Source organism: Sapajus apella, unplaced genomic scaffold (assembly GCF_009761245.1).
Source record: "Sapajus apella isolate SASKATOON/1434 unplaced genomic scaffold, GSC_monkey_1.0 scaffold72, whole genome shotgun sequence".
NCBI classification, from domain to species: Eukaryota; Metazoa; Chordata; class Mammalia; order Primates; family Cebidae; genus Sapajus; species Sapajus apella.
Genome location: NW_022437012.1, coordinates 2,531,679 through 2,559,595, shown reverse-complemented (window position 1 = coordinate 2,559,595; position 27,917 = coordinate 2,531,679). Strand labels below are relative to the sequence as shown.

General features: G+C 49.5%; 1 protein-coding gene across 1 annotated transcript in view; it reads left to right on the top strand.

Annotated features, from left to right (window-relative positions):
* MARCO (macrophage receptor with collagenous structure) overlaps positions 1–21,927 on the top strand; it is a 41,344-nt gene extending 19,417 nt beyond the window's left edge. Inside the window, exons 5-17 of the mRNA XM_032250654.1 lie at positions 1,746–1,853; positions 1,934–1,978; positions 4,849–4,893; positions 5,198–5,305; positions 8,713–8,811; positions 8,919–8,954; positions 9,441–9,539; positions 9,631–9,693; positions 18,015–18,059; positions 19,093–19,191; positions 19,732–19,776; positions 20,417–20,593; positions 21,651–21,927. Of these exons, the coding sequence (XP_032106545.1) occupies positions 1,746–1,853; positions 1,934–1,978; positions 4,849–4,893; positions 5,198–5,305; positions 8,713–8,811; positions 8,919–8,954; positions 9,441–9,539; positions 9,631–9,693; positions 18,015–18,059; positions 19,093–19,191; positions 19,732–19,776; positions 20,417–20,593; positions 21,651–21,784 (1,103 nt within the window). The 3' untranslated portion in view covers positions 21,785–21,927. The remainder of the gene's footprint in view (positions 1–1,745; positions 1,854–1,933; positions 1,979–4,848; positions 4,894–5,197; positions 5,306–8,712; positions 8,812–8,918; positions 8,955–9,440; positions 9,540–9,630; positions 9,694–18,014; positions 18,060–19,092; positions 19,192–19,731; positions 19,777–20,416; positions 20,594–21,650) is intronic.
* The last annotated feature ends 5,990 nt before the right edge of the window (positions 21,928–27,917 follow it).

Here is a 27,917-nt window from a genome sequence, read left to right as displayed (position 1 = left end):
CAATTTGGAGCCTGATGTGGTCACAGCCCTGGCCACTGCTCTGAAAGGATGGGGCGGTTCCCTGGGTAAGAAGGCAGAGAGCTGGCCTGAGCTGCCTGCTGGCAAGACAGAGGGAGCCACGTGTGCAAAAGCCCTTGGGTCAGGAGGGAGCTTGGTGAGTCAAAGACCACAGAGAAAGAAGGTCCGCGTGTTTGAAGCACAAGAACAAGGGAGTGGTACGGGGAGATGAGGCTGCGGAGGGGCGAGGATGAGGCAGGCCCTGAGGGCACCCCTGGTTAAGCGCAAGGCACTCTGCTTTATGCTATGGCGACTCCTCACACTAACCCCAAGCAGCTGTTGCTATTAACCTCATTTCACAGATGAGGAAACAGGCTCAGAGGCACATCGACTTGCTCAAGATGATGCAGGCAGGTTTGGAGAAGCTGAATTAGGGTCCTGAGCCTGAACCCTATCCCTATCCCTGCCCCAGTGGACCAGGCCAAGACAGTGGAGCCAGAACAGTTGCACTGCTCTGCCTGAGAAGGGGTGGCAGCGATTCTGGCACTAATGGGCACAGGATCCTAGGGGCTTACCCTGAAAAGCCCCTTCTAGCCTGGGAGTAGTGGGGCACTTTCCCCTAGAAGTGCCAGGTACAGAAATCCCAGTTTTGATCGTCCAGGAGGAGGGATAGCTCTGCAGGGGAGGGGGCTTATCTCCAGCATCATGGGGTCTCTGAGGTTGTTGTCCATTCCCTTTGGCCAACAGTATAGTAAGAGCCCCTTTCACTGGGTTTCTTCCGTGCATCTCTGTAGTCCTACATGGCCTCTGTAGTCCTCCCTAAGACCCTGTGGGGTGGATGTGCTATTCTCATGTGCAGCACAGGAAACCAGGGCTAGGTAAAGTGAAGATCCCTATCCAGGTCACACCATTTATCAGTGGAAGCTGATGTCAAACCCTGAAACATTCTCTTTCCAGAGACTCATCTGAAAGGGACTCCATGCCTAAGTGAGAGATTCTAGTCCCCAGCTGGAACTTCATCCTTCCAGTCTTGCATATGTAAAATGATGGGACATGTGGATCCCACACGTTGGACTGGGATTCTACTCTGAAATAGAAAGCACATCACAGGCTTCACCGCCACAGTGCCTTGGCAAGGGTACAGGCTTTGCCCTTGGGAGACCTGGAATCTGTGGCCACACTCTAAATGTGAGACCTCAGGCAAGGCCTAGGCAACTCAGAACATCACTGCCCTCCTCGGTGATGGGGATGAGGAGCCCTGTGTCCCCCCTCTGGTTGTGAGATTCCAGTGAAACTCCGTCTCCAAAGTGGTCCTTGGAAATGGTAGAGAATCATGTGAGTCGTAGAAATTATAGGCTCCATTTATCCAGAGCTTGCCTTGTGTGTTTTCCATGATGGTTCCCACATGGTAACCTCGGGACATCCCTGTGTAACTAGTGCACTAACCCCATCTTACTGATGAGGGAGCTGAGGCTCAAAATGATGATGTAACTTGCACAAGGTCACCCAGCTACAGGGGCAGTGCTAACACTGCACCCAGGTCTGTCTGACTCAGTGTCTCTCTTTTGCTTTGAAGGCCATGGGCTTCCTGGAAGAGGAGCTCTGTCTTCTTTCCTTCTTTCCACACACCTGGCTCATCCCCATGCTCAGTGAACGTTTGTTGAATGAATCACCATGTGAGTGATTGCATTGCATTGTTGACTCACCCTGTTGGCTGATTCACTGGTGTCTCTGTTTCTCTTCCTCAGGTCTTCAAGGTCTCAAGGGGGACATGGGCATGCCTGGTACCCCCGGCCTGCCGGGGCCACCTGCTGAGAAAGGAGCCAAGGGGGCTGCAGGACACAATGGAGCAACAGGTACTAGGCTTTGGCTCCTGACCCTTAATTGTTTTCCTTCTCCTTCATTGGCTTCACTCTGAATTCCCTCTCCCTTTCAGGCCCCCCGGGACCCCAAGGGCCACCAGGAGTCAAGGGAGAGGCCGGTGAGTAGGCACTGTGTGTGTGCCCAGGAATACACAGCAGGCTTCTCAGAGTGACTGCTGCAGGCTGCAGACGCAGCCTCCCTCCAGAGTGTGGACCCCTGAGGAGTCTGTGCGGGAATGGGGGCCTGCCTGGTGGGAGACCCCAGAGGGGCTGAGAGGCTGGGAAGCAACCTTTCTGGTGGCGAGGGTAGAGTTGGGCAGCAGCCCTCAGGGGCAGGTCCAGCTAGATGGCCTTCAGCCTGGGTGGGGCTGGCAGGTATGACTCCTACCCGTTCTTCTGTGTGAGAATGTAAGTCTGCCAGTGCCACTGGGGAAAGTCGGGCTCCTTGGTCCAGCAGCGACTCTGATGTCAGGCACTTGCGCCTCCACATCGGACTAGCTCTGCGCCCATTGGGAACATTCCCTGGTGTTCCCAAAGAAACTAAGCCTCAGTTTCTTTTTCTGTGATTCTTTCCTGAATCAGAGAGGGCTGCAGAGGGCTGCTGGGGGTATTAGAGACAATGACCCAGAGCCTGTGATTGTTGCTAGTACTAAAAGTATTAGTTTCCGTTTCTTTCAGACTGTTGCCTAATTCTGCCCAGCCGTCTTATTAATGCCTTTTGTGTTTTCCATGATGGTTCCCATGTGGTAACTTCATGGATATATTAATATAAATGGGCTCACAGGGCCCTCCCCAGGGACAAACCCAAACATTGGTCTTCCATTTCACTCTGCTCCCATCCACCCTTCATTTAATCCCTCCGACTTGCAAATTCCCCGAGGGGTTGAGGCTGCTGGGACGTGAAGATGCAAAGACATTAAGACCTTTACTAGACAAAGGGCAGATGACAGGATTTATGAGGGAGTGGCAGTAAACAAACCCAGTCTCTGAGCCTCCAGGCCACTGAGGCAGAAAGAAAACACCACCAGTTACAAGAAACTTGTTAGGAGGGAGAATCTTCCCGAAACTGATTTTGGGAAGTAATTTAATAGAAGGGATCCCAAAGAGCCTATTGATCTGTGTCCAGCAGGGGGTTTTCTGAGGAGGGTTTAAGCGGGGAGGATAGGCGGGCTGTAAGAAGGAGGGAAAGTTTATGGTGCAGTCAGGGGTGCACACATACATTCATACCTCACACTCACACTCATGTCTGAGGCCACATCTGTGCACATACATTCTCACACTCACGCACAAACATAATCACGCTCATACACACACAAGCACTCACATACACACATATACTCATGCACACCCATGTCTGAGTACACATCTATGCACATATTTGCATTTTCGCTCACACTTGCACAAGTACAAGCACACTTGTGCATATATGCATATGCCCACACACATTCGAATACATTCACACCCCCGTGCACATACACACTCACACCCAGCCTGTGGGGGCTTGAGCAGAGCAGGCTCACTCAGAGGGAAGTGGGTCTTCCTCCCTCCTCTTTCCTCCAAGAGAGAGGGACTTGGGCTGGGTGCCTGGAACTCACCAGAGTGGAGCCACTGGCTGGCTTGAAGGGACAAGTCTGAAGCCTGGAGAGCTCAGTCATTTCCTTCAAGTAGGAATAGAGCGGAGCCTCCCCTTCTCTTTGGGACTCTGACAGGCAGGCACACCACACAGCCCTGACAGAGGGCTCAGAGCGGGACTGCGCAATCAGTAGCACTAAAAGCAGGCAACCCCTTCCTCCACCCAAATCCTCTCGAACCCACAAACATGAAACAGATCCACAAAGCAGGCTACAGTGGCTCCATAAGAGTGTGGAGCCCAGAGCCCATCTGTGCCTTCTGCTTGGGCCCCACTGGCATCCTCAGGAAAAGCTTGTGTAATTCAGCAGCTCACTTAGAGCCTCTCCGTATACACCCCACCTCTCGTTCCTCTCCTTCCCATCCTTTTATACTTTGCGTCCTGGATCCCTCAGTTTCCCCTCATACTTTTACTGTTCCTCTCCCCAACAGATCTCTCCCTGCCCCGCCCTTCCCCCCCAACCCCAGGAACACCCAGGACCTCCAGTCTGTACTCCACATGGTGGCCTTGGATACCTGGGCCATGTGGGTGGAAATCACCACTTCTCAATTCCATTTTTGTCTTAGAGCACTGATTAGGCACCTGCTGAGGACCAGGTAGTCATTACCAGCCCCATTTTATCTATGAGAACATTGAGGTGCAGAATATTTCAGTGGCTTTTCCAAAGTCATCCAGCCTTTGGAGTGAGGGAGCTACAATTCAAACACGTTTGCCTGAGTCGAAAGCCTTTCCCGCACTGCCATGCAAGAGACATTCCTAGGTGCTGTTCTGGACCTTCGGGAAGAGAGCTGTCTCAGCCTGTTTTGTATCGCTATTACAAAATACCTGAGCGTGGGTAATTTACACAGAATAGAGGTTTACTTCGTTCATGATTCTGCAGGCTGGGAAGTTGGAGATTGGGCTGTTCCCTCTGAGAGCTTCTGGTGAGGGCCTTGTGCTGAGTCAAAACACGGTGGACAAATGGAACTAGCTCTCTTGGTAACTAATCTAGTCCCACAAGAGCAAGAACTCACTGCCTCTTGCCAGATGGGATAAATCTTTTCATAAGCGATCTGCCTCTGTGACCCAAACACCTCCTTACTGGGACCTGCTGCATTGAGGACCAGGCTTCCAGCATATGAACTTTCAAACCACAGCAAAAGCAAACACTGATTGGAACTGCCAGGGACTCTGCTGTTTGTGTTTGTGCAATCCTGTGTGTGTGTGTGTGTGTGTGTGTGTGTGTGTGTGTGTGTGTGTGTACTGAGATCTCCTCCTGGACACCTTACCCAACTGAGGGGGTCTGGAATGTCAGCTAATTGAAGACATTCTAGACATTCTCAGGCCACAGCAACTGAGCTCTTTTTTCCTTCTTCACAGGCCTCCAAGGACCCCAGGGTGCTCCAGGGAAGCAAGGAGCCATTGGTAACTTGTGCTTGCTCTGCCAGGGACCCATGATGCACTGCCTGAGGCACCAAGGCAGTTGCCCCCCGTATCCTCTCTCCACAGCCCCACCCCAGTCCCAGACAGTTACTGCCCTCCCCACAGTCCTCTTCTTTTGAGTCCTGTCACCTCATCAAGACCACTCAAGAAATGAGCTAGCACATCCCCAGATTTCCTCTGGGAGTCCCATTCCCTTCTCCCCTAGATGCTTCCTGCCACTTTGCCTCTCGTAGCCTGTCCCCAAAAGGATGGTGAAAGCCCACCTCACCAGCCATTCTCTTTGCAGGCGCCCCAGGACCCCAAGGAGAGAAGGGCAGCAAAGGCGATGGGGGTCTCATTGGCCTGAAAGGGGAAACTGGAGCTAAGGGAGACAAAGGAGACCTGGGCCTCCCAGGTGAGGGCCGAACTGGGGGTGTCACTGCTCGTCAGGAGGACTGAAGGAGCTGGGGCCTGACCTCTGTGCCACTGGGTCTATTCAGCACCCATTGCAGGCAGGGCTGGGCTCTGTCAATGGGAATCTCTGGTGCACCACACATGGTCTCTTCTTTCCAGGTGAGCAAAGAGATGCAATGTGAGAGGGAGAAGAATGTCATTCCAGGCATAACTATGGCAAGCTGGGGCACAGGCAGTGCTAGGAGCTCAGAGAGGAAGCTGAAGGGATGAAGAGGGGGCCTACACTGAGCCTTAGGAAAGTAGGGCAGACTGACTGGTGTCAAGTGCAAGGGGGTTGATTCCAGGAGTGAGACCCCAGGCAGCCAGAATCCCCCATTGATCGTGGGTGCTATCTCTAGAACACTGCTCCTCAAGCCATGGTCCATGTATAAGAGCTATTTGGGTGCTTGCTCAAAATGCAGGGAGGGCTCTAGGGTCCATTTCAAATGCCCTGGATGGTTCTAACCTCAAAGGTCTAGGCACTACACTGGGAGAAACACTGGCCTAGGTGCTCTGGACCTGACTGGGCATGCCATGCTCTCTGCCTCTCAGCCTCCTGCAGCCATCGGAGAGGCTCTGTGGTGAATGGCAGAGAATGAGGATTCTAGAGCCAGGTGGACTTGGTTCCCATCCCTGCTCTGGACCTGTTCCCCATGTGACTGGCACAATACTTCACCCTTCTGAGCTTTAATTTTCTCATTTTAGAAAAGAATGGTAATTAAATGAAAATGATAATTAAAGTAGACATATCTTATAAGACCGTAATAAAGGAGAGACCATTTTTCAAGCTGTCTGCCACATGATAGTCACCAAGTACATGATAACTAGCAGCAGTAGCAGTAGTTATCCTGTAAGGTAGAAAGGGAAGGACTTCAGTTTCAAGATCAGGCAGACCTGGGTTCTGATATGGCTCGCTGACTGTGTGACCTTGGGCAAATGACTTAACCTCTCTTAGCCTCAATTTACTTACCTAGGAAAGGCTAACAATAATACCAACCTTTCATGAGGATGAATTACTGCAGGAATATAAGACTTATAAGATGTGTGCCACTGTACCTGGCACATGGGAATTCCTTGCCAAAAACTGGGAAGGCTTGCTCTCAAGAAGACAGCCCTTAGCAGGGATGTGTCATCCATCCTCAAATATTCAAAGGGCATTTGTGGGAAAGAAAATGGCCTTTCCCAGAGTGGTGCCCAGAAGAAGAATAAGGACCAATGGACTAAGGTTTTAGAAGAACCAATTGTGCTAAGGCAAGGGAAGAAGAATGATTCCGAACTTGGGGCTGACCCACGATGAAATGGGTGGGTGTGGGTCTCAGCGGAAAGCCGACTGCTGTGAGGGGATGAGGGGCTGCAGAATTCTCCTACCTGGGCTGATGGGGGATACAGGCACCAGGCAGATGGTTGGTGGTCAGCCTCTGAGGATACTTCCAAAGCTGAAACAACACAGTTCTCTCCATTGATGGCAAAGGGAGACCCAGACTTTCTCCAGGTGGTCCCACCAGCCCCAGAGAAGGGGCCACAGCCAGGTCTTGGCCCACTGAGTCTGAGTCATGCTGCTTCCCACCCATACGGTCACAAAGGCGAGCATAGAATCCACACCCAGACTCAGGCCTGGAAACGCTGTGATCAGCGAGGGAAAAGGCAGCAGTTTCAGTTCTTCAGAAATCAGGGCTCCGGCCCACCCCTCCTCTTCCCAAATTTCCTCTCCCAAGATCATGAGATCTCTCTTACCCATGGCTTGCTCAATCCACTGCTGGTGGTTGGGCTGTGCAAACCGAGGAAGACCTGACCCCAGCAGTGCTGAGATTTTACCTATTCTCTTCCCACTAGTAGATAGACAAGCCACCAATGTGAAGTCCGAGGGGACAAGCCTATTTTCCTCACTCTGTTACTTAGCTACAGTTGGAAAGTTCTGAAGTCAGCTGTGCTTCCTTGGCCAGGGCCAGAGTATGGTCCTCTGACTGATGTGACACTGCCCTCTTCCCAAAGCCATTCCCTTTGCTGGGGAGTGGAAGTTATAGCAATGCAGATGTAGGTCCAGACCATTCTGAAGAAACCTTCTATGGCCCAGTAACGCTGTCACTTGATGGTCCTGGCCCACAGCAAAGAAGGCACCGACAGATTACTCCAGGAAAACAGTTCTCAGTGCCTTCTAGCAGGTGCTGTTGGCCCCTTCTCCAGAGTGGACCCTTGGAACAGCCAAGAACAGCCTTCTCTGCTTTTTGGCACCTCTAGCTGTTATAGGACAACTTAGCCATAACCAAGTTCCTTAAGATTGCTTTGTCTTCCTCATGGACCAACTACTCTTCAAGTATTCAGCCATCTCAAGAGGTCTGATTCATGAGCCTGACACCTTGTGAATTCACATCACGCAATGCCAAGACCCAGGACTCTCCCTTCTTCCTATCCACTTCAGATCTCTCTGTCCCCTTTTCTAAGTCACTGGAGAAGGCTGGTGTCATGCCTGAGTCCTCTCCAGGTTCAGAATTATCAAAATCATAGATAGAGCAATAAATGCCTTTTAACAAAATTGCCTCCCAATAAGCCTTTTTGAAAGCCTGAAAGGTTGCATTGTGGTGAGATATTTATTCCTCTTTAGACCTTCTCCCCACTCTCCCCACCCCCAGGGGAATGGAGTTAAGCACAGACACTCAGATGATGGTGGGACTTTGGCAGCCTATTGGTACCCTACATTGCATGGCTGGCAAGGTCCAGGCAGTCCATCCCACAACCAAAGAAGTCACAGAGCCCTACCCCAGTGAGGAGCCTCTGTCAATTGATATGCACCAGGCACCAGCAAGAGAGGAGGGAGAGACAGAGGACTCAGAAAGGGACAGGCTAGTATGAGCCCTGAATTCTGATGATAAGTGGAAAATTTGAAATCTTGGGTACCAGGAAAGCCCATGTCTGCAGCACTGGCAGGAACATGAGCTGTTGCAATGTTTTTCTCCCTATTGATGCCTTAAAGTTGCTATTCTCAGCATTTGGAATCTGCTTTTTGGAATACTCAGGTTTCCATTTTTGAAGTGAATTCAAACAATTGCCAAAATGCAGACACTAAAAGAAGCCAGACAGTGCCGGCTGAGCCTGGGCTACCGTCCCTCCCAAGCGGACCAGGGCCTTCTGTTGACTGTCAGCCATACCAGGTCACCTCACCAACTTTTCATGAGTTTCTGTCTTGTCTCTGAGGCAAAGTGGTGAACTCCTTGAGGGCAGCAGTCATATCTTCCACTCATGGGCACCAAGCAGGAGCACAAGATGTTTAGGGTTTGGAATTTCGGTGGAATGGAGGAAAGTGTCAGACGGGGAAAGGGTGGCCTGATTGGAGCTCCTTTCACACCTGACCGAGACTTTTTGGTTTTTCAGGAGGCAAAGGGGACAGGGGCATGAAAGGAGACGCAGGGGTCGTGGGACCTCCTGGAGCCCAGGGGAGTAAAGGTGACTCTGGGAAGCCAGGCCCACCAGGTAAGAGGACACGTGGTCACATCCACTGACCTCTAGACATTTTCATTTTTTTCTGGCAGGCTGAGTCAAATGGAAAAAAAATTCCTAAAAGTTCTTTTTCATCTTAGGTTTGGCTGGTTTTCCTGGAGCTAAAGGAGATCAAGGTAAGAACTACAGGAATCTGGGCCTCATCCCAGCTACCACTGACCTTGGCAGAGTGAAGTTGGGGACCTGACTCCACCATCTTTTGCTTCATTGTAGTATTCACCCAGAGCACGTGGGTTTCTTAAAAACCTGGCCCCAGCTAAGAGGAACAGGGCAGCCAGCGGGGGGCAGGCCTCACTGATGTTTCTCTCTAGACTTCACCCCACTTTGCCACCCAGGGGATTGGACAGTCACACCCAGAGCTCCTAGTAAGTCCACAAGTCCCAGACCCTGCAGATGGAAAAGATTAGTAAGTTGCTGAGAACAATTTTCCTCCTACTAAGAGGGCTAGCTCATGGCTTCTAAAGAGAAGTGTTAAAGCTGCCAAGGGGACTGTATGGTGTTAAGAGGTACACGTCTCACTGCTGAGGACAGAAGCACTGGGGGTTGGGCAGCCAGGCTCTCTGCCAACCACCACAGTCTGGCAGTCACTACTTACCTTGCAGGACAACCTGGAGTGCAGGGTGTTCCAGGCCCTCCTGGTACAGTGGGACGCCCAGGTGCCAAGGGTGAGCCTGGCAGTGTTGGCTCCCCTGGGCTAACAGGTGAGGTCCTGGGTCCTGTGGTGGCATGGGAGTGATGTGTGAAGACCTGTCTAGTCCAGCCCTCATGCCATCTGTGGTGTCTGTTGTCCAGGACTTCGAGGGAGCCCCGGGAGTCCAGGAGCTGCAGGCCTGAAAGGCAGCAAAGGGGACACAGGTAATGGAGGGTGTGGGTAAATGAGTGGGTGGGCTTGCTGGATGGCAGGATGGATGGGGAGAAAAACTGGCTCCTTGTGGGCTCACGGAGGAGGCAGAGGGTCTTTGTGCCTTGGCCTCTGAGGTTCCTGGTTACAGAGGGCAGTTGTCCCTACCAGGACCCCTTGAGCCCAAGGGCCTAGGGCTGTTATTTCTCTGCTCAGGTTCATGAAAGGCCTTGAATGCCATGAGCAAACCTCCATCATCAGGGAGGAGAGCAAAGCACCTTGTCCATACCATCGCCCTGGTCTGCCTCCCAGCTGTATGTTTCTGCTCTCTCCTGCTGACCCTTCACTGGGACACTCAGGAGGGGGTCCAGGAGTCTGGGTTCAAGCTGGAGAATCTAGAAAACTTCTTGTGCATTTTCCTAGGCAGGGCAGGCTGGGAGCACTGACCCACACTAATCAAACTCACAAAGACTATACCATAAAGCCAGCTAAGTCTAGGTTATGTGCCGTCATGTCTATTTAGTCTAGGTTGTAACCCTTATAACAACATAGCCTACTTTATAAGCCAGTTTGGTCTAGTGGCTGAGTAAATTCAGGCACCTGCAGTGTGCTCACTTGGTCTAGAAAGTCCAGACCACTGTCACAGTGCGTAAGACCAGGTCCTGCCTTCCTGCCGTCAGACATGCAGGGTAGTGCAATCAACAGAGACCGTTGCCAGATGGTGTGGGCACCATGATTGGGTATTTGTATGGAGAACTGTGGCATACATTGGAAAGCCAGGAGCAGGCAGGAGGGGCTATGGGGAAGGCAGGGTTGTGATATAAAGCTGCACGTATGCCAAGGACATCTGTAGACAGTCTCCCTCCACCCCCCTCCTCTGCCTGAGAAGGTCCTGCTGTGTCAGACAACCTGGATGCCCTCACCCCCGTGCTGTGCTAGAGACCCACACTGGGACCTGGTCCTCCACAGTTCTAATCGATTGATTGATTCATTTATCACCACCTTCTGGCAAACTCTGGACTCTGGGCCTGAGCCTTTAGGTTTTGTTTTTTTGAAGGTTGTCGGGAGCCATGGCAAGGGCAGCTTCTACAACCTCTCTGTCCTTGTAATCTGTCCAGCCCCACAGCAATTGTGGTTTCCATGGATAGTGTGTTGGTATGGGAGGATCCTTGCTACCTGATCCCATGTGGATGCCACCTAAAGGCCATCAGCAAAGCCTCACCATGGGAAAGGCTCCATCGTCAGGCATCCTTGATTTGTTGACTGTCCATTTTGATCTTATAATTTCGTCTTCTCTGGTTCTGAGTCTCAGAGTCCACCTGACTATGAGACCTGATGCTTTCTTGCCCCTGAGCCTTCTGTGTGACTTCATGGAGATGATTACTTTCATCTCTCAGTTGTAAACGGTAGTCACCCTCTGCCCCCACCTCCACTGCCAGACTAATGGTTCTCGACTAACCAAGAACACTGGAGGTAAAACATGATTTTACCCACAGGAGCACTGTGCTCACTCCCCAAGCCCCAAGTCTGTGCCTTCCACAGTCTGAGGGTAGGGAACCCTGCCCTGCCCTTTGCATCCTGAGAGAATTTGCAGAACAAGAGCAGCTCCTGCTAATAAGACCTTCTTGACACCCAGTGGGACAAGCACTCTCCATAGTGCAACTTTACAGTCAAACAGTCAGTAAGAGATGTAGCCAGATTCAAATCTAGGCCTGTACAAGCCAAAACTTGGGGTCCTATTAGTACAGTCTATCATGAGGGCTTTCTCCCCAGCCCCACCATCAGGGCATGAGGATGAGCGATACCTCCTCTCTTCAACCCATTTCAGAACACATAGGAGCAGAAGGTAGCAGCTTGTTCCACTCTCAGGAGGAAATGTGAAGCTCTCATTCCCTATCATGGTTCTTAGTTATTTGCCTAGGACCCCACATGCATTTTAGCAAAAGACTTTTGGCCCATAGTCAAATTAAAATGGGGGATCATTTTAATTTTATCATCATTGAGACTTCGTATATCTGTTGAGCACCTTTGTGGAGTTCTCCAATAATTAGACCTAGTGGTGAGTACCAGCCAGCAAATTCTAGGGGTTACCCCTTAATTCTGGCTGACCAAGTAAACATGAGGAGTTACATTTCAATTTGGGGCTTGTGATAATTACCATTTATCTAAAACTGTGCAGGTTGCCCACCCAAGTCCAAATGTTTGCCTTGACTAAGTAGCTGACAGCCCAAATGGACATCTCAGAGGGGAATCCCAATAGGGCCATAATCTGGCTATTCTAGCTGGGTCTGTAGATCATCCGGGAGTCATAGGCTAATAAGCTTCTGGAGAGATTAGATTTGACAACTTCTGAAGTGGGAGAAGGGAGGGCAGGTGGAGAATGGGAGCCCAATCTCCCCATCATGGAAGACAGCATATACTTGTCAATGTCAGTAATCCCCAAATTAAAGCCACTATGGTACTTGGCCAATTTTGATATATCAAGCCAGTTCCAAACAGATGTATTTCCTATTTTGTAAGTAAAATCATTAATCTCTCAAGGGAATATCTAGCCACTTTAGAGGAAAACAGAAAAATTACAGTGCGTTGGCCTGACCTAGGTGACAGCTAGGTTTCATTACTGTGACCAAGGAAGGAAAGGCTCAGAGAGAGTAAACCCTTTGCTCACAGTATCACAAGGAGCATGAACTGAATTCAGAAGTGAATCCCAACGTCTGATTCCAGAGTTGGCTTTCCCATATTTGGTTTTACAGAAGAACATAGAATGTATGACTTGAGAGAAATCAGTTACCTTCACCCAATCCCCACCCCAGCCACAGCTCCCACTCCTCCATAAATGAGTAAATCCTGGCTTGGTCACCAAGCCTTTCTGCCTCCCCCACAGCCACTGACCACACACTACCTCATTCAGGTGAAATTCTTCCTCTTGTTTGCATCTCTTGAGGGAGAGGAGCCAGCTCATATTGAAGAAGACAAAGAGAAAATGCCTTCCTTTCTGCTGGGAAGATAACCTCCATATTTTATTAAGAAAGGCATCAAACCCTGCAGAACCTTCTCTCAGGGTCACTTTTCTTACCTGCTAGAAACAGACCCTGTCCAGCCTCTGTCACTTAGTTTTTCTAACATTTTCAGTTTCAAAGATTGCAGAAGAATAACCCAATTTTAGCTCTACATCTCTTAGCTATTTTAAAATACTATTTGTTTATAAATAAGGAAGGACTCCACTTCAGCTTGTAATCATGACATTTCTCTTTTTACCATTTCCACCTCATGAAATGACGTTAGAAGTAGCTAAAACATTTAAACTCCAAAACACCAATCTGACTGAAAATTCTTTATCTCAATGACCTTTATGTCTAAACTATAACAATGTGAATTTTTCATGCCCTTTTATTTTCCTCTTGGGGCAAAACCAAAGTGCAAATCACTCAAAATTCATTTTCTCATCTGTATTTGAAGATGTTTTACTTTAAAGATAAACCAAAGGATCATCCATAATAGCAATTAAGCCCTATAGCATGAATATAATTTCTCAGTTAATTCCATTCCTCATATCTAAGTACTGAGGTAGTCCAATAATTTATTAAATTCTACTAAGTCAAATCACTAAATTATCACTTACAAAGCTCTTCCCCATTTTTCTCTAAGTTTCTTAGAGAGCTCTGCAGAAGTCTATACATACCCCAGTTTTGAATCCCTTATCCTCCGTCTCACTTCTTACCACAAGGTCAATTTGTCAGTTATTAGCTCAATCCTAAATTTGCCAGGTTGCATCTAGCCTCCAAGTTGGCATGGCATTTAGGAAAGTTTCCCAGCTAGGTGCAGTGGTGCATGCCTATAATCCCAGCACTTTGGGAGGCCAAGGAGGGTGAATCACAAGGTCAAGAGATCAAGACCATCCTGGCCAACATGATGAAATTCCTTCTCTACTAAAAACACAAAAATTATCTGGGTGTGTTGGTGCATGCCTGTAATCCTAGCTACTTGGGAGGCTGAGGCAGAAGAATTGCTTGAATCAAGGAGGTGGTGGTTGCAGTGAGCCAAGATCAAGCCACTGCACTCCAGCCTGGGAACAGAGTGAGACTCCGTCTCAAAAAAAAAAAAAAAAAAAAAGAAAGAAAGAAGAAGAAAGAAGGAAAGGAAAGAAAAGAAAAAGAAAGTTTCCCCAGCCTGGGCAAGACAGCAATGGCCCCCTCCCTAGAAAACATTAAAAAATTAGCTGAATATGGTGGCATGTACCTGTAGTCTCAGCTACTCAGAAGGCTGAAGGAGGAGGAGGAGGAGAAGAATAACCTGAGCCCAAGAATTTGAGGCTGCAATGAACTATGATTGCATTACTGCACTTCAGCCTGAGCAACAGAGTGAGACCCTGTCGAGAGAGAGAGAGAGAGAGAGAGAGAGAGAGAGAGAGAGAGAGAGGGGGGGGGAGGGAGGGAGGGAGGGAGGGAGGGAAAGAAGGAAGGAAAGAAGGAAGGAAGGAGGGAGGGAGGGAAATAAACAGAAACAGAAAAAAGAAAGAAAAAAAGAAAGAAGGGAGGGAGGGAAGAAGGGAAAGGAAAGGAAAGGAAAGGAAAGGAAAGGAAACATTTTCTTAATGTGTTGGAAATTTCTACATTTAGCTCAGAATCAGAGCTCTGAGCCTCAACTTGAACTTACTACTGACAAACCGGGTGACCACAGCCTCAGCTACTTGATTTTGTTGAACCTCGGTTTCCTTCTCTGTGACGTGCAAGCAATGTGGAAGAACACCAGGTCCCTGACAGTTTCACAGCACCCTGGGTTTGAAACAGGCAGCCTTCCTGGGAACAGGAGCAATGGAAGACTTTAGTCAGAACACCAGCTCAACATTAAACAACTGAAAGGCATGTGTTTTCTAACTTAACATGCTTTTCTTGGGGGAAAATTATTTCTGTAAAAACACTTTGCAAGTAAATATTTGGAGCCCTGTCAGCTTGATAAGCTTGTGATACTCAGGGAAGGCCCGTTTGCTTATGGTTAAGAAGGAAAATCCAGTATTCATTTGCTCTCCGGTATAGTTTTACAACATGCAGCTCTAGAACCTATTTTTCAGCCATTTCTCCCTCTACCATGCAGGAGCTGATCCTATCAGGATGCTGCCTTGATTTATAGTGAAGTAATGACTAGCTCCTCCATTGATTAGTCTATGAACAGCCGCTCAGCCAGCATCCTCTCAGAGTCCAGTGAGGTTTGGAGAGAAATCACACAAACCTCAATTCTAATTTCCAATGTCCATTAAACGCATATCAGAAAGCATTTCATCAAGGTCCAGCCTCTGCCATATGAACTGTGGGTTCAGACACGAAAGGGGGCTATGAGTTCCTACAGAGACGAGGAAGGCTGCCCAAAGGAGGTGGGGTGTGAACTGGTCCTTCAAGAATAAGTGAGAGTTGTTTAGGGCTGTGCTACTCAAAATGTGGTCCCTGGACTTGCAGCATCAGCATCTCCTGGGAACTTGTTAGTTATGTGGATTCTTGGATTCCCACCCCAGATCTCTGAACCAATGATTCTGGGTGGGACCTAACAAGTTGTTAACTAACAAGACCCACCCAGATAATTCTGATGTATGATCTAGTTTGACTACTCCTCTTTTGGGGGGAAGAAATGGCCCCAGGGAGGCTGGAGATGTCTTGGGAACCAAATGGATGGACCAAGTGAAACTCCAGAGAGGTGTGAGCCTCGTACTGGTGGAACAAATGTACTTTCGGGGAACTGTGGGAGGCTGGGCCTGGATGACACCCCTGACTTCCCCATTCACTCCTGTGTGACCTTGGATAACTCATCTAGCATCTCTGAGCGTGTATATCCTCCCCTGTAAAGGAGGGAAATCACACTGCCTTAGAGGGTGGCTGAAAGATCAAACAATGCAATGTACATAAAGTCCCTGGCACAGTGCCTGGCACAGTACAAGCAGCAGGAAATGCTGAGTCCCCTGGAGGTGAGGAGCTAGGAAGGGAGAGTGTGGGAAATGAAGAGGGAGCGTCAGGCTTGGGGCCATGGACCTGGTGAACAGGGGCTTTTCTATGATTCCTGTCTTTAGAGGGTGTTCACTGTTAGTGCTTTAGAGGGCAGTTGGAGAAGTGCATCTCTTTGGGTGGCCATGATAAACAGGGGTCACAGTATCTTGAGGTCCCTTCTGATTACCTGTATCTGAACAGCATATGTCAAGATGGGTAGAGAGAAAAATCGCATTCTATATATCTATGATGGTGATGAAGAAGGAAACAGCCCACATCCAGACTCAGCCCCTTCTGTCTGCATCCCAGAGGGTGCCATGTTGCAGAAATCTCTACCTTAAGAGCGTGTCCTTAGAAGCAAGGTTCAGGGACCCCAAAACACTGACTTCCCTGGATATGGACTGTTTCCTACTTCATCATCACCATAGACATATAGAATGTGATCTTTCTCCCCACCAATCTTAACATATGCTGTTCAAATGCAGGTAAGCAGAAGGGAAACGTATGTCACTTCTGCTGGGCAACCTCTGCTAAGCCTTTCAGGTCAATAGCAGACATTTACCGGGTGCTTGCTGTGCAGCAATCCTGCGGCTCGTGTGTGGGCTCAACCCCAGTGCCTCAGGTGCTCCCCACCTGGAAGGGACACAGGATCCACAGGGTCCTGTGACATCATTTATTCAGCGCTGGCCAGGCACGGGGCTCAGCACTTGAAGCACATGATTTCATTTCAGCCTCGCTAGTGCTTTAGGAGGCAGCAAGGAGCCTCAGAGAAAGAGACGGAGGCTCAGAGCAGGGACACCTGGCTCAAGGTCACAAAGTCAGTATAAGACAGAAGTGGACTCAAGCCCAGGCTGTCAGGCTGTGGAACCACTTTGCTTTACTGCCTTGGGAGAAAGGATATCATGCCTTGGGCGAGGCAGGGAAGGCTTCACAGGTGATGACATCTGACATCTTTGCAGAGTTTACAAGCTAAATGCGAGTTCTCCAGGTGAACCAAAGGGGTGAGGCATTGTATTCAGAGAGACAAGTGTGTGCACAAATGGGTAAGCTGGGGCCTCTCTGCCACGGGCTGACCTCTAAGGCACCTCTGGCTCTTACAAGAACCTATTCCAGCTTCAGTTCTGTCCCCTTCCCTAAAACGAGGAACAGAAGTAGCTGCCCTTTCAGAATCTTCTAGTGCTTCCCACTTCTCCTGTTGCCCTGGTCTGCAGCAGCAGCTCCCAGCTCCTTGGCTCTCCAACCCTCCTCCCCAGGCAGCGCCAAGCCTCGGGCGGGATCTGAAATGTTCCGGAAGTCACAGTTTATCTTGCTCATTATTCCAAGAAGGGGCCCTGAAAAGGCCTGCCAGCCCCTCGCCTTGCCCTCCACTGCAGGTGCTTGGGAAATCCAGGGATTGAAGTGAAAGGCAGGGCAGCACAGGCAGGAACTTCCCCTAGGCAACTGCAAGGTCGTTAACCGAGCTCCCTGCTTGGCCGGGGGCACAGATATTTATGACTCACTGTTTGTGTTCCCCTCATTACCCTCTAGTAACTGTTACTTGATAGTCAGTAATGAGCTTGCATTTCCCCAAGTTTGTGCAGCAGCCTTGAGGAGTCCTAGTCCTCTGAAATAGAGTGAATATTGGCACTTATAATCAAGAGGTCATGATCTTGCTAAATGAACAAATTATTATCTCACAATGACCCAGCAGGGTGCTGGGGGCAGTGGGTCTTCCATGAAAGTTTACTGAAAAAAAAAGATGAATGGATGGAAAGAAGGAAGAAAGGGAGGGAGGGAAAGGGGACCTTTAACATTAACTACAATAGGACAATCATCAATGATTGTGGTTATGATTTTTCCATTTTCTGTATATTAGACCCTTTAGCCACAAGTCTTTAGTCAATGGGGCCACAATGAAATAAACCAACAAATGCTTATAGAGCATCTACTATGGGTAAGGACCCCCACAGCTCCTGGTGGCCACTGAGTCCCCTCCACAGTCTTTTTGGCCATGAAGATAACTTTATTTTTCAAATATCTCCCAATTCTCTTCCAATATAAATGCAACAGCAGGAAATGAGATTGGATTTAGACACCAGGTCAGGTTACTGGTGGACAGGGAAGGCCAGTGCTGCCTCTGGGGTCTGTCTAACCCAGGCTTTCATCAGTACCTTGCTGTTTCACCCCCAGCACACCTGTTCTCATTCATCTGCAGACTGTCTCTTTTTATGATCTGATGAAGAGGCTTTAAACAATCGTGGAGAACCAATGTATCTTTCCATCTGCATTAATCAGACAAAAGGTAGAAGTTGTCCAAGATTAAAAATGTCTAATATCTAAGTTTTATTATCTCCTCCCTCCTTTTTTTGTTTTGATCTTAGGACTTCAAGGACAGCAAGGAAGTAAAGGAGAATCAGGAGCTCCAGGTAAAGGGCTGGCTGCATTTTTACCTCTCAGAGTGATGACGGGGAAGAAGGTCTGCTTACTCAGAGGGCAGGTCTTGTTGACTTTGAATGTACATCTGTGACCTTCCCCCAAAGTGGAGGTTAAGACTCCAGGGCTCTGTCACTGAAGCCTCAGATTTCTCTGCCGCAAAACCTGGGGAACAACAGGAACTCAGCATCCTGAGGGGTGTAGGGTGTGGGGCAAGGGCTGAGGAGGCAAAAGGTAAAAATATCAGGAGAGCTGGGGGTGCAGGCAGAGGCTCCAGGCTGTGTAGCCGCCATGGAGCTGTGCCCCTTCCACTCCAGTCCACGGCTGCTGCTTCCCCACCTCAGCTGTGGCCCCCAAGCCTCTCCTCTCTGCCTCCCACTGCCTCTTGCTGGGTACTGAGCTGGCCCAGCTGCAGGGCATTTCTAGGCCTCTCAACAGCCCTGTCTGTGTGAGTGCAAAAGCGAGATTTTTCAGACACGTTGCTTGAGCACCTTTTCTTCCTCATAAGCTAGATATTCTATTACTTTTTTTTTTTTTTTTTAATTTTTAGAGACAAAGTGTGTGTTGCCGAGGCTGGAGTGCAGTGGTGCCTTGATAGCTCACTGCAGCCTTGGCAGGCTCAAGTGATCCTCCCACGTCGGCCTCCCAAAGCACTGGGATTACAGGAGTGAGCCACTGCACCTGGCCTCTATTACTGTTTTAATTCACTGAAGGAGTCATGGAGGCTTAGAAACATTCTAGCAAATTCTCCCAGCATGGCTGGAACTTCCACATAACTGTGTAATCCCAGAAGGACCAACAACCTGTGGAATACCACCACGGCTATTTCAATCTGCCTGTTCTCGACAGCATTCACCTAAGAGTTGAGAGATCAGTGCAGCCCCCAGAGGGACCAAAGACAGACTGGACACCCAGACAGCCCAGCCATGGGGGAGGCCTGGCAGCTGAGGACAACTCATTTATTAAACAGCAAGGCCCTTGGGTCTCTCTTGGGAAGGCAGAGCTGACCAGTGTCTCTCCTCCCAGGCCCTGCAGGTGTGAAGGGAGAACGGGGAAGCCCAGGGCTGGCAGGCCCCAAGGGAGCCCCTGGACTAGCTGGCCAGAAGGGACACAAGGGAGAGAAAGGTAAGGCCTCTGCGTCTGATTCTTGGTTCTTACGGCTATGCTTTACAGTCAATTCTGTACCTTAAAGTAGGAAAGGCCCTGTTTTCAGAGTTTTGGGGGTTTACAGAACCCAGGAGGGTAGAAGTTTATTTCTTTGACAAGTCTTGCTCTGGGGGTTGCCCTCAGCATGGAGCACACAGCAGTGAGTAAGACGCAGCTCTAGCATCTGAGGCAGGAATGTGAACGTTGGCCCCACAACCCAATTCCCCTAGGCGGTTTCCATGAAGGAGATGCACGCATATTGCTCCATGTCTCTGACCAGACCAAGCGTCCCTCCCCAATCTAACTTCAACCCCTCTTGCTGTGGCTCAGGCCCGTTTCTTCCTGCTCAATCATTGACACCATCAGGATGTCCCGTCTCCATAATGCCAGGTCACAGGCTAGACCCAGGGAGAGTCTGACCACCCCCACCCCTCTACCTGCTCCCCACTCCTGCAAGTGCAGGCAAAGGGGTCCTGCCTGGGTTTCCTTCAAACCGTGTGGGTTTTCTCCTCATGACAGGATCTCCTGGGGAGCAAGGAGTAAAGGGAGCAAAAGGTGAAACAGGTAATCACTATTTATATTCTCATGAATGCGTGCTTTCAAGTCAATTCTGTGTGTTGTGTTGTTGGGGTAAGAGACCTTGGTTCTCAAATAAATTCCTCATTTTGGGGAAAAGTCCCTTGAATGGGTCTAATCCCTTGAATGAACCTGCCCAGGGCACACAGGCACAGAGCAGCAGCGTCCCTCCCCCGCCACTCCCTCCCTCCCTCTCATTCTTCCTTTCCTTTTCTCTCTCCCTCCCTCCCTTCCTCCTTTTTTCCTTTCCTTCCTCTCCCTCCCTCCTTCCTTTCCACTCCCTCTCTCCCTTCCTCTCTCCCTCCATTCTTACTTTCCTTCCTTCTCTTTTCTTAACTTTTCTTTTTTCTCTCCACAACACATGACAAGACATGGTATATGCGATTTACAAACCAGCCACAGGAGTACCTGCACCCTGGCCTTGTGCCGGCAGGCCCCAGATGCATGGAGGCTGCATGCCAGGTTGGGTTGGTGGTATAAAGTGGGATGTTCCAGGCTCTGGTGATATCCAAGCAGGGGCATTTCTTTTCCTTAACTGTAGAACCTTTAACATGAAAACAAAGAGCCTGCATTTACCCAAGCCCCAAGGGGTCTTCCCCTCCTCTCCCATGTGTGTTTCTTCACCCAGGTTACAACTCACTGCCCGTCAGGATTGTTGGCGGTGATAACCGAGGCCGGGCTGAAGTTTACTATAAAGGCAGCTGGGGGACCATTTGTGATGATGACTGGGACGATTATGACGCCATTGTCTTCTGCCGCACGTTGGGTTTCTCCAGAGGAAGGGCCGCGTATAATGTGGGAGCTGGTAAGTGATTCCCTAGTCAGGGATCTCTTCCCAGAGGTGTGGATGTGGCTTTCTCTCGCTGGTGGGGTGTTGACAAGTGACTCAATGTGGTTTGCCTTAAAAGAAAAGTATTAGTCCAAGCAACCAAAAACCTCTACAGCACAGAGCTCCAGGTGTGAGTCCTTCCAGTTTGGCAACCCCACCAGAAAGATAAGCTGTCTTTACCAGAGCTGACAGTGAAGGCTGGCCTGGCTTTGGTCAATGTCCATCTAGCCCTGGAGTCCGAATGCCACACAGCTGAGGGTGTTTGCCAGGGGTGGCTCTCCAAAGGACAGCTAAGTTGCTGGGACTGGAAGAACAGAGAGAAGATGCAGGGCGGGCAAACACAGACATTCACTCCAACTGTCTGCAAACCGGCAACCTGGATTGACCAGCAGTCTTGGTTATGATCATCTTTAAAGAGAAGATGGAAAGGGAAGAGAAAACAAATCAGAGCAGGGACTTACTAAAATTTGGGGGAATTGTCTTCAGATGCTGGCGACTCAGCCTATGTCTTTCAGTCAAAAGTCTGAACCTCGAGCAAAGGAGCTAAGTCCCCAGGCAGAGCCCTTTTCTCTGTCCATGGGAGCTGGCCCAGCAGGACACAAGACTGGTTTCCCTTGCTCCCAACCCCAAATGCTCCTTTTCCTCACCCCAACCCAAATCCCTGCTTTGCAGCAGGGCGATGGCATGATTACAGAGGCATGTGAGGAAGGTGGACGCAACAGGAGTGAATTAGCAGAGAAGAGACTAAAGCCTGGGACAGCTCCCTAGGAAGAGATTTCAAACAGTGTGGGGGTTAAGTATTAAATACTGGCATGAGGCTTTTGTGGAAAGGTAGAGAATAGAATGGAGGCAGAGTCATTATAAAAGCCCAGGCTAAGCTAGCCACCAAGCACACTGGGCCTGAATGGGCCTGAATGACTGCGGGAAGATTCGGCAGTCTACCCCAGACGGAAGCTCCCGGGCACACACATGGCTGCTTTGCTTTGACTCTAATCCTACCCTTCTTGCTCTCTCTTGCTTTCTCTCTATCAAGGCATTGGGCAGATCTGGCTGGATGATGTCCAGTGTCAGGGCACAGAGACGACCTTGTGGAACTGCAACAAGAATAGCTGGGGCTCTCACAACTGCGACCACAGCGAGGACGCAGGCGTGGAGTGCAGCACCTGACCAGGAAGCCCTTTCACTGCTCTGCTCCTGAGGTGTCTTTGGGCTCACACATGGGAAAGCAGAGGATCTCTGAGGAGTTCCCTGGGGAAACTGAGCAGCCTCTGGAGAAGGGCCATCAATAAAGCTCAGCATTTCTGGCTGTGGCTGAGTGTCACTGTGTTCATACCTCCCATCCCCATTGATGTGCCCACTCAACACACACATTTCATTGAATTCTCTCAGGTCCAGAGCCAAGGGAAAGTGGAGGTGGAGGTGGTGATGCAAAAGGTGAAGGTCACCTAAGGTCAACCTTAGTCTTGACCATCTCTTCAGTCATTCAGACATAACATCTCTCATGGTGAGCTCTCCCTCCCCCTTTTTGTCCTCCCCTGACTGTGACCTGGTAACATTCTAGCACACACGTGAACTCTCTTCATGACCTATACTGTGTGCTCCACCCTGACTCCGCCTGCTCCATAGTTCATTGCCCTCTCTCAACTCCCTGTCTGCTGGGATAAGCCCACTCTCCATGTTGCAAACCACATTGTAAGCCTGAAATCAATCTTAGAGTCTCACTGATCTTTCCTTCCATACGTGAGTGGGATTTACAGATTAAGAGAATGGAAATATTTATCTGGAGTGAGAGTATTCAAAAAGGTTTTTTGAAGAAAGCACAATTTGAACTGGACCTTAAAGGGTGGGGAAGACATGACCCCCCTCTTGGCATGCAGTGACTCTGTGGCTTCAGGACCTGTTAGCATAGAAGACTTTGTTTTCCTGAGCCTCTCCTGTGTCCCTTCTTGTGGCAACAACTGACCAACCATCTCAAGAACACAGAACGCTTGGTGTCAGGTTTTAACTGAGGTCCGAGGGAATTAGTGGGTGAGGGGCAGGAAGCTGGAAGAACACTCCAGAAATTGTAGGGAGTTTCAACATGGCTTTATTCTCTCTCTGGGCACAGGTAAGCTGTGGGCACAAGCCGTATATACAACCTCAGCAAGGTAGTTATACCTTTTACAGACAACAGTGGCTCCCAGCCAAGCACGAGCACATGAGTGGTTACATCATAGGCCTCACATGATGTGGTTCCATAACGTTTGGAGTTGTGCACCTGCACTCCAAACCCACTGAGTCATGCTGCACTGACAGGCTGCCTCAGCCTATTCCTGACTAAATTGTAGCCAATTTCCTTTACATTAGGGCATCACATAATATAAATAATATTATTCCCATTTTATAAATGAGCAAACTCAGCCTCAGAGTGGGAGAGCAATGTGGTATGCTAGCTGCACTCTGCTCCCCCTCATATTTATACCACTAGCAATGTGACTGCAGCTCCTTTCCCCAGAAGCAAGGTCTGCTTCCCACACCTTGACTCTGGGCTGGCCTCGATACTTGCTTTGGCCAACAAAGTGGCAGAAGTGCTGGGAAGCAGTTTCAAGCCTGGGCCTCAAGGGACCGTGCACTCACTTGCTCTGCCTTGGGCTGTGTTATGAAAACAAGACTTACAGTTATGGGGCAGGGGCGCTGAGCACGGGGAGGGGGCCCAGTTGCCCCAGCTGAGGCCATTGTTCATCAGCCGGCTCACAGCTAACCACAGCTGCATTAGTGAGCCTAGCTGAGCTGGTCAAGTCCAGCCCACAGCAGAAGAACTATCTGCCCAACTAACCCACAAACTCTTGAGAAATCACAAATGGCTGCGGCTTACCACCACTAGATTTGGGGGTGGCTTGTTATGCAGCAACTGATAAAATTAGTTTACAGAGGACGGATACCTAAGAATGGCAGAACTGGGAATCGAACCCAGGTCTGTCCGGCACCAATAAGATTGAGAGAAAGGAGGGTTGCTGCTGCTGGCTCCTCTGCCAGGTGACTCCTCCCATAACTCTCAGGCTGTGCTAAACTGAAGAAATTTCTCTTTCAGATCCACAGGGGCTGCCGCACGCACATGCCTGCTGTGTGTCAGGACACTGGTTTTGTGGCTGATGATGGGGCAGAAGAGGGACTGGGTAAGATCAGCACTATGGTGCCATCTGGGGCTGCTGAATGTGGGGCATGGCCTCCACATGATTCTGTGGCAGGAGGCTTGGCTGCACTGTCCACTTGAAATGTCTCCTCCCCGCTACTCTCCGTTCTTGGCTGCGGCCTGCAGCTCTGGGCAGACTGGCTGGGCAGGACAGAGATGGCGGGACTCTCAAAAAAAAAACCCTGTGCACAAGCCCTCCTGCTGCTCCCTGCCCAGCAGGGAACCCCACAGGGCACTTCCCAGCAGCAAATCATAGAGGTGTGGCTGAGAACAAAAGTTCTGGAGTCCGAAGGCCCGGGTTAGGGTCCTGGTGCTGCTGTGCAATGGCTCCAGCACTTGCACAAGAAAGCCGTCCAGCCTCTCCGGGCCCAGTTTCCTTCCCTGTAAAACAAATAGTAACAGCTCCTTCCTCATAGAGTTCTTGTGAGGATTCATTGAAATAATAAGCAAAAAGACAGCATTTAAAGTAGTGTCTGGCACACAGTAGGCACTCAGCCTTCGTTGCAGTCACCCTTCAAGACTCTTCCCAGTTCACCATCCCCCAACACTGGCCCCACTACGCCCTCTGCACACTGGATCTTCTCAGGCCCTCCCATCAGCACCAGGCTTGGGAGGTGTAGGATGGTGAGTCTGTGGCTCATCCAGAAGCCAATAGAAGTAGAGTTAGGTGTGCAGGAGACTTACTCGGGGTAGCACCTGTGAAAGGGAAAAGGTGGAGGAAGCAGGATGAGCAGGACTGCTTTGCTGACACAACCCTGAATTGGCCAAATTTACAGGGAGACCCAGAGCAAGGATGGCCTCTCAGAGGGGTCCTGGGGGGCAGGAGTAACAGGCCCTAGTGCCTTTCCCTGTCCTGCTCAGTCCCTGGCCGGGGGTTGCCCCAAATGCACAGCCTTGGCTGGGGAGTGCCACATGGCAAAGGGTGTGGACAGAAGGGGTGCAGAACCAGGCTAATGAGACGATCCGCCAACCCACAGAAGTACATGTGAGCTCTCTGCAGTATTGTGAAGAACACTGTGGAGTCACACAAATGTGCCTTTAACTTACGTAAATTCTGCTACCTGTGTTCAGAAACATGTAAAGAAAGCGGCCATTTGAACAGTAGTCTAAAGTGCTATTTCGTATGTATCTCCTTTATCATAGGCTGCACGTTATATCTTTACACATATACATTAGTATGCATGGTGTGCATACAAAACAATGAATACTGTACTTTATGGATGACTTAGGAGGTTTTCCAAGGTACTTCACTATATTTGACTAGATGTATGAGCTGAGATTTGCTTCTATTCTAGAGAAGAATGAGAAATAGCGAGCGGCCAACAGTAGAGGTTTGGTTAACTAAATGATAGTACATTAAATGTAATTACAGACTCTTAACTATTATAAACCATATTACAGAGGATGCTTAGAAACATGGGGAAGTATTCATGATATATTTAAGGAAAAATGTTGTAAAACAATATGTGCAGAAAGACTACAATGAAACAAGAACAATTGCCTCCTCCCTCACCAACTCCACTCCAGATTCAATCCAGCACCAAAGACCTGAGTCACCCTCAATGTTTCTTGGGTCTGTCCTCTTATTCCCCACCCCAACCACTCCATCCTCACCCTCCTATGCCCAAGCCACACCATTGGTGGCCTAGAAGATTGTAATAGCATCCAAACTGTTCTCTCTCCCTTCAACTGTGCTCCCTTCTATCCATTAGGCCGAAACAGCCAGAGGGACCTCCGATCTAGTCACTTCCCTTGTTTAAAACCCTTCCAAGACCACTTGCTGTCACTACAAGGAAGTCCCCACTCCCAGCCATAGTGTAAGAGGTCCTCGGTCATCTGGCCTTGATGACCTCTCAGCTTTCAGATCATCACTTTCCTCCTACCCAAAATCTACTCTCCAGCCTGAGGAACTCCATACTCGGAGCACCTGTGGTCATTCATCTCTCCCTCCATGCTTTTTGTCCTGAGTCTCAAACACCTGGGTTCTGCTTGCATGATGGTGCTCAGCAAGGTCTGGAACTGCTCACTGCCTCTCTCTGCTCTGAAGCAGGGGCCTTTTCTACCTTGCTACATCCCCATTGTTGAGGATGGTACATGGCATGCAGTGTGTGTGTGTGTGTGTGTGTGTGTGTGTGTGTGTGTGTGTGTATATATATATATATATAAAACAAATGAATTGTTTTTTAAAAATGTACAAGCTGAGGGGAAAACTACAAAGAAATGGAAGAAAACACACCAAAATGTTTCTCTTTGGTAATAGGATATGATTGATTTTAATTTTGTTTTTTGTACTTTTCCATGGCTTGGGGGTTGTCTACCATGAGTGTTAGTTTATAAACAGAAAAAAAATATTGCCAGTTAAAGCAAGCAATGAAATTGCAATATATATGCATCATCAAAGAACCCAGAAACCTCCTCCTCCTGAGCTTGGACTTTAAGTCTTGGATGCCCTGCGTCTGCTGTGTGTCACTAGTGGGCGGGCCCATTCCAGGACAGGAGGTACAGGATCCAGAGAACACTGATGCTGGACAGGCTGAGAAAAGAAATGGAGCCGAAGATGAGGGGAAAGAGAAGGGGTACAGGGGAGAACTTGGCATTTTAGAGCAAAATATAATACATCCTGTTTGTATGCTGATGGGAATGACCCAGTAGAGAGGAAGAAATCAATAATTCAGGAGACAGGGCATAATTTCAGGAGCAGAGTCGTTATGAGGACAAGAGGGCAAAGGATCCAGAGCAATCGGTGGGAACAGGGATAGTTTTTCCAGTACAGCAGTAGGAAGGCAAAACTATGAATAAAGATGCAGTCACCAGTGGATCTGGTGGTGGGAAGATGAGGGATGAGGGAGTTCTCATCTGAAAATTGCTTCTATTTTCTCAGAGGGCATGAGCCAAGGTCAGCAGCTGAGCGGATGGGGAGGAACAGGTGCTGGTGGGTTGTCAGGGGAGAAGGATCCAACTCTGGAGTGAGGAGGGGATGCTGCTGCCTTTCCTGGAAGTGTCAAGAGACTGTCAGGAGGCCATTCTTTGAGGGCTCACCCTGTGCCAGGCACATGTTCTCTCATGTAATCTGCAGAGCAATCTGCAAGGTAGACACTTACAAGGACCCTTTACAGATGAGGAACTGTGTTCACAGTTATACAGCTGTTAGGAGGCTGAGGCAGGATTTGAACCCAGGTGTGTGTTCAACGACAGAGGTGAGTGATCCTTCACTCATCCTGCAAAAGACACCTGTGCAGCACCTTCATTTGCCCCCTCTCCTTTCCACCCAGCTAGGCACCAGCTCTTGCCATGGCCAGCCTCCTGGTTAAGTCTCATTTCCCGAGAATGGAACATTTGGAAGCTCTAATACATCGATGGCTGCTGATAGTTTAATGTCCTAACCCAAGAGTTCGTCACTGCTTAATCCCGTGCCGCACCTGTTTTCCTTTGTACCTGTCACAACCGTGTCCCCAAACCTCACCATCTCACCTTGCATCTTCCCCACTGCAACTTAGGAGATACTGACACCACGTGCTTGCTATCCGCGAGGTACTGTGTTGAACACTGCTAATAGGAAAAGCAGAGACCCAGTTCCTGCACCAAGGCCGGGGGCCACAGAAAATCAAGAGGAAATGTGATTTCAGCACAGCGATGGGCTGGGGTGGCCCAGGAAGGTGAGGCCTCTGATGTGAACTCCCAGCAGGCCCAGGGCCAGATTGAAACTCCTTCCTGCACCGCGCTCCCTAGCTCTATATAGTACAACTTTAATGAACACGGACAAAGCTGCTTTATTTTGTCCCCTCAAAATAACAGTAAAGATAAAACACGAAATGAGCAGGTTTATTCAAATGCATGTCAAAGCAGCATTTTACTGGATTTTCTGACTGCAGTGCTTGGGTCAGCTGAGGAGAGCTTTTCTCTGCATCTCCACACATCTTGGTGAGGCTTGGGAAGAACGTAGCAGGTGCCCCATGGCACACAGAAGGTGCTTGGTACACACAGGTGCTTGGTCCGCGAGGAACTTAGCGAACCCTAGGCGGATGACTGGCTGTTGCAGGTAGTGGCAGGGCTGGATACTGAGGAACAGCCTGTGGAAAGGTGAGTTTCAGGTCGCTGGGCTCCGCAAACATAACCTGGGCTCCCCCG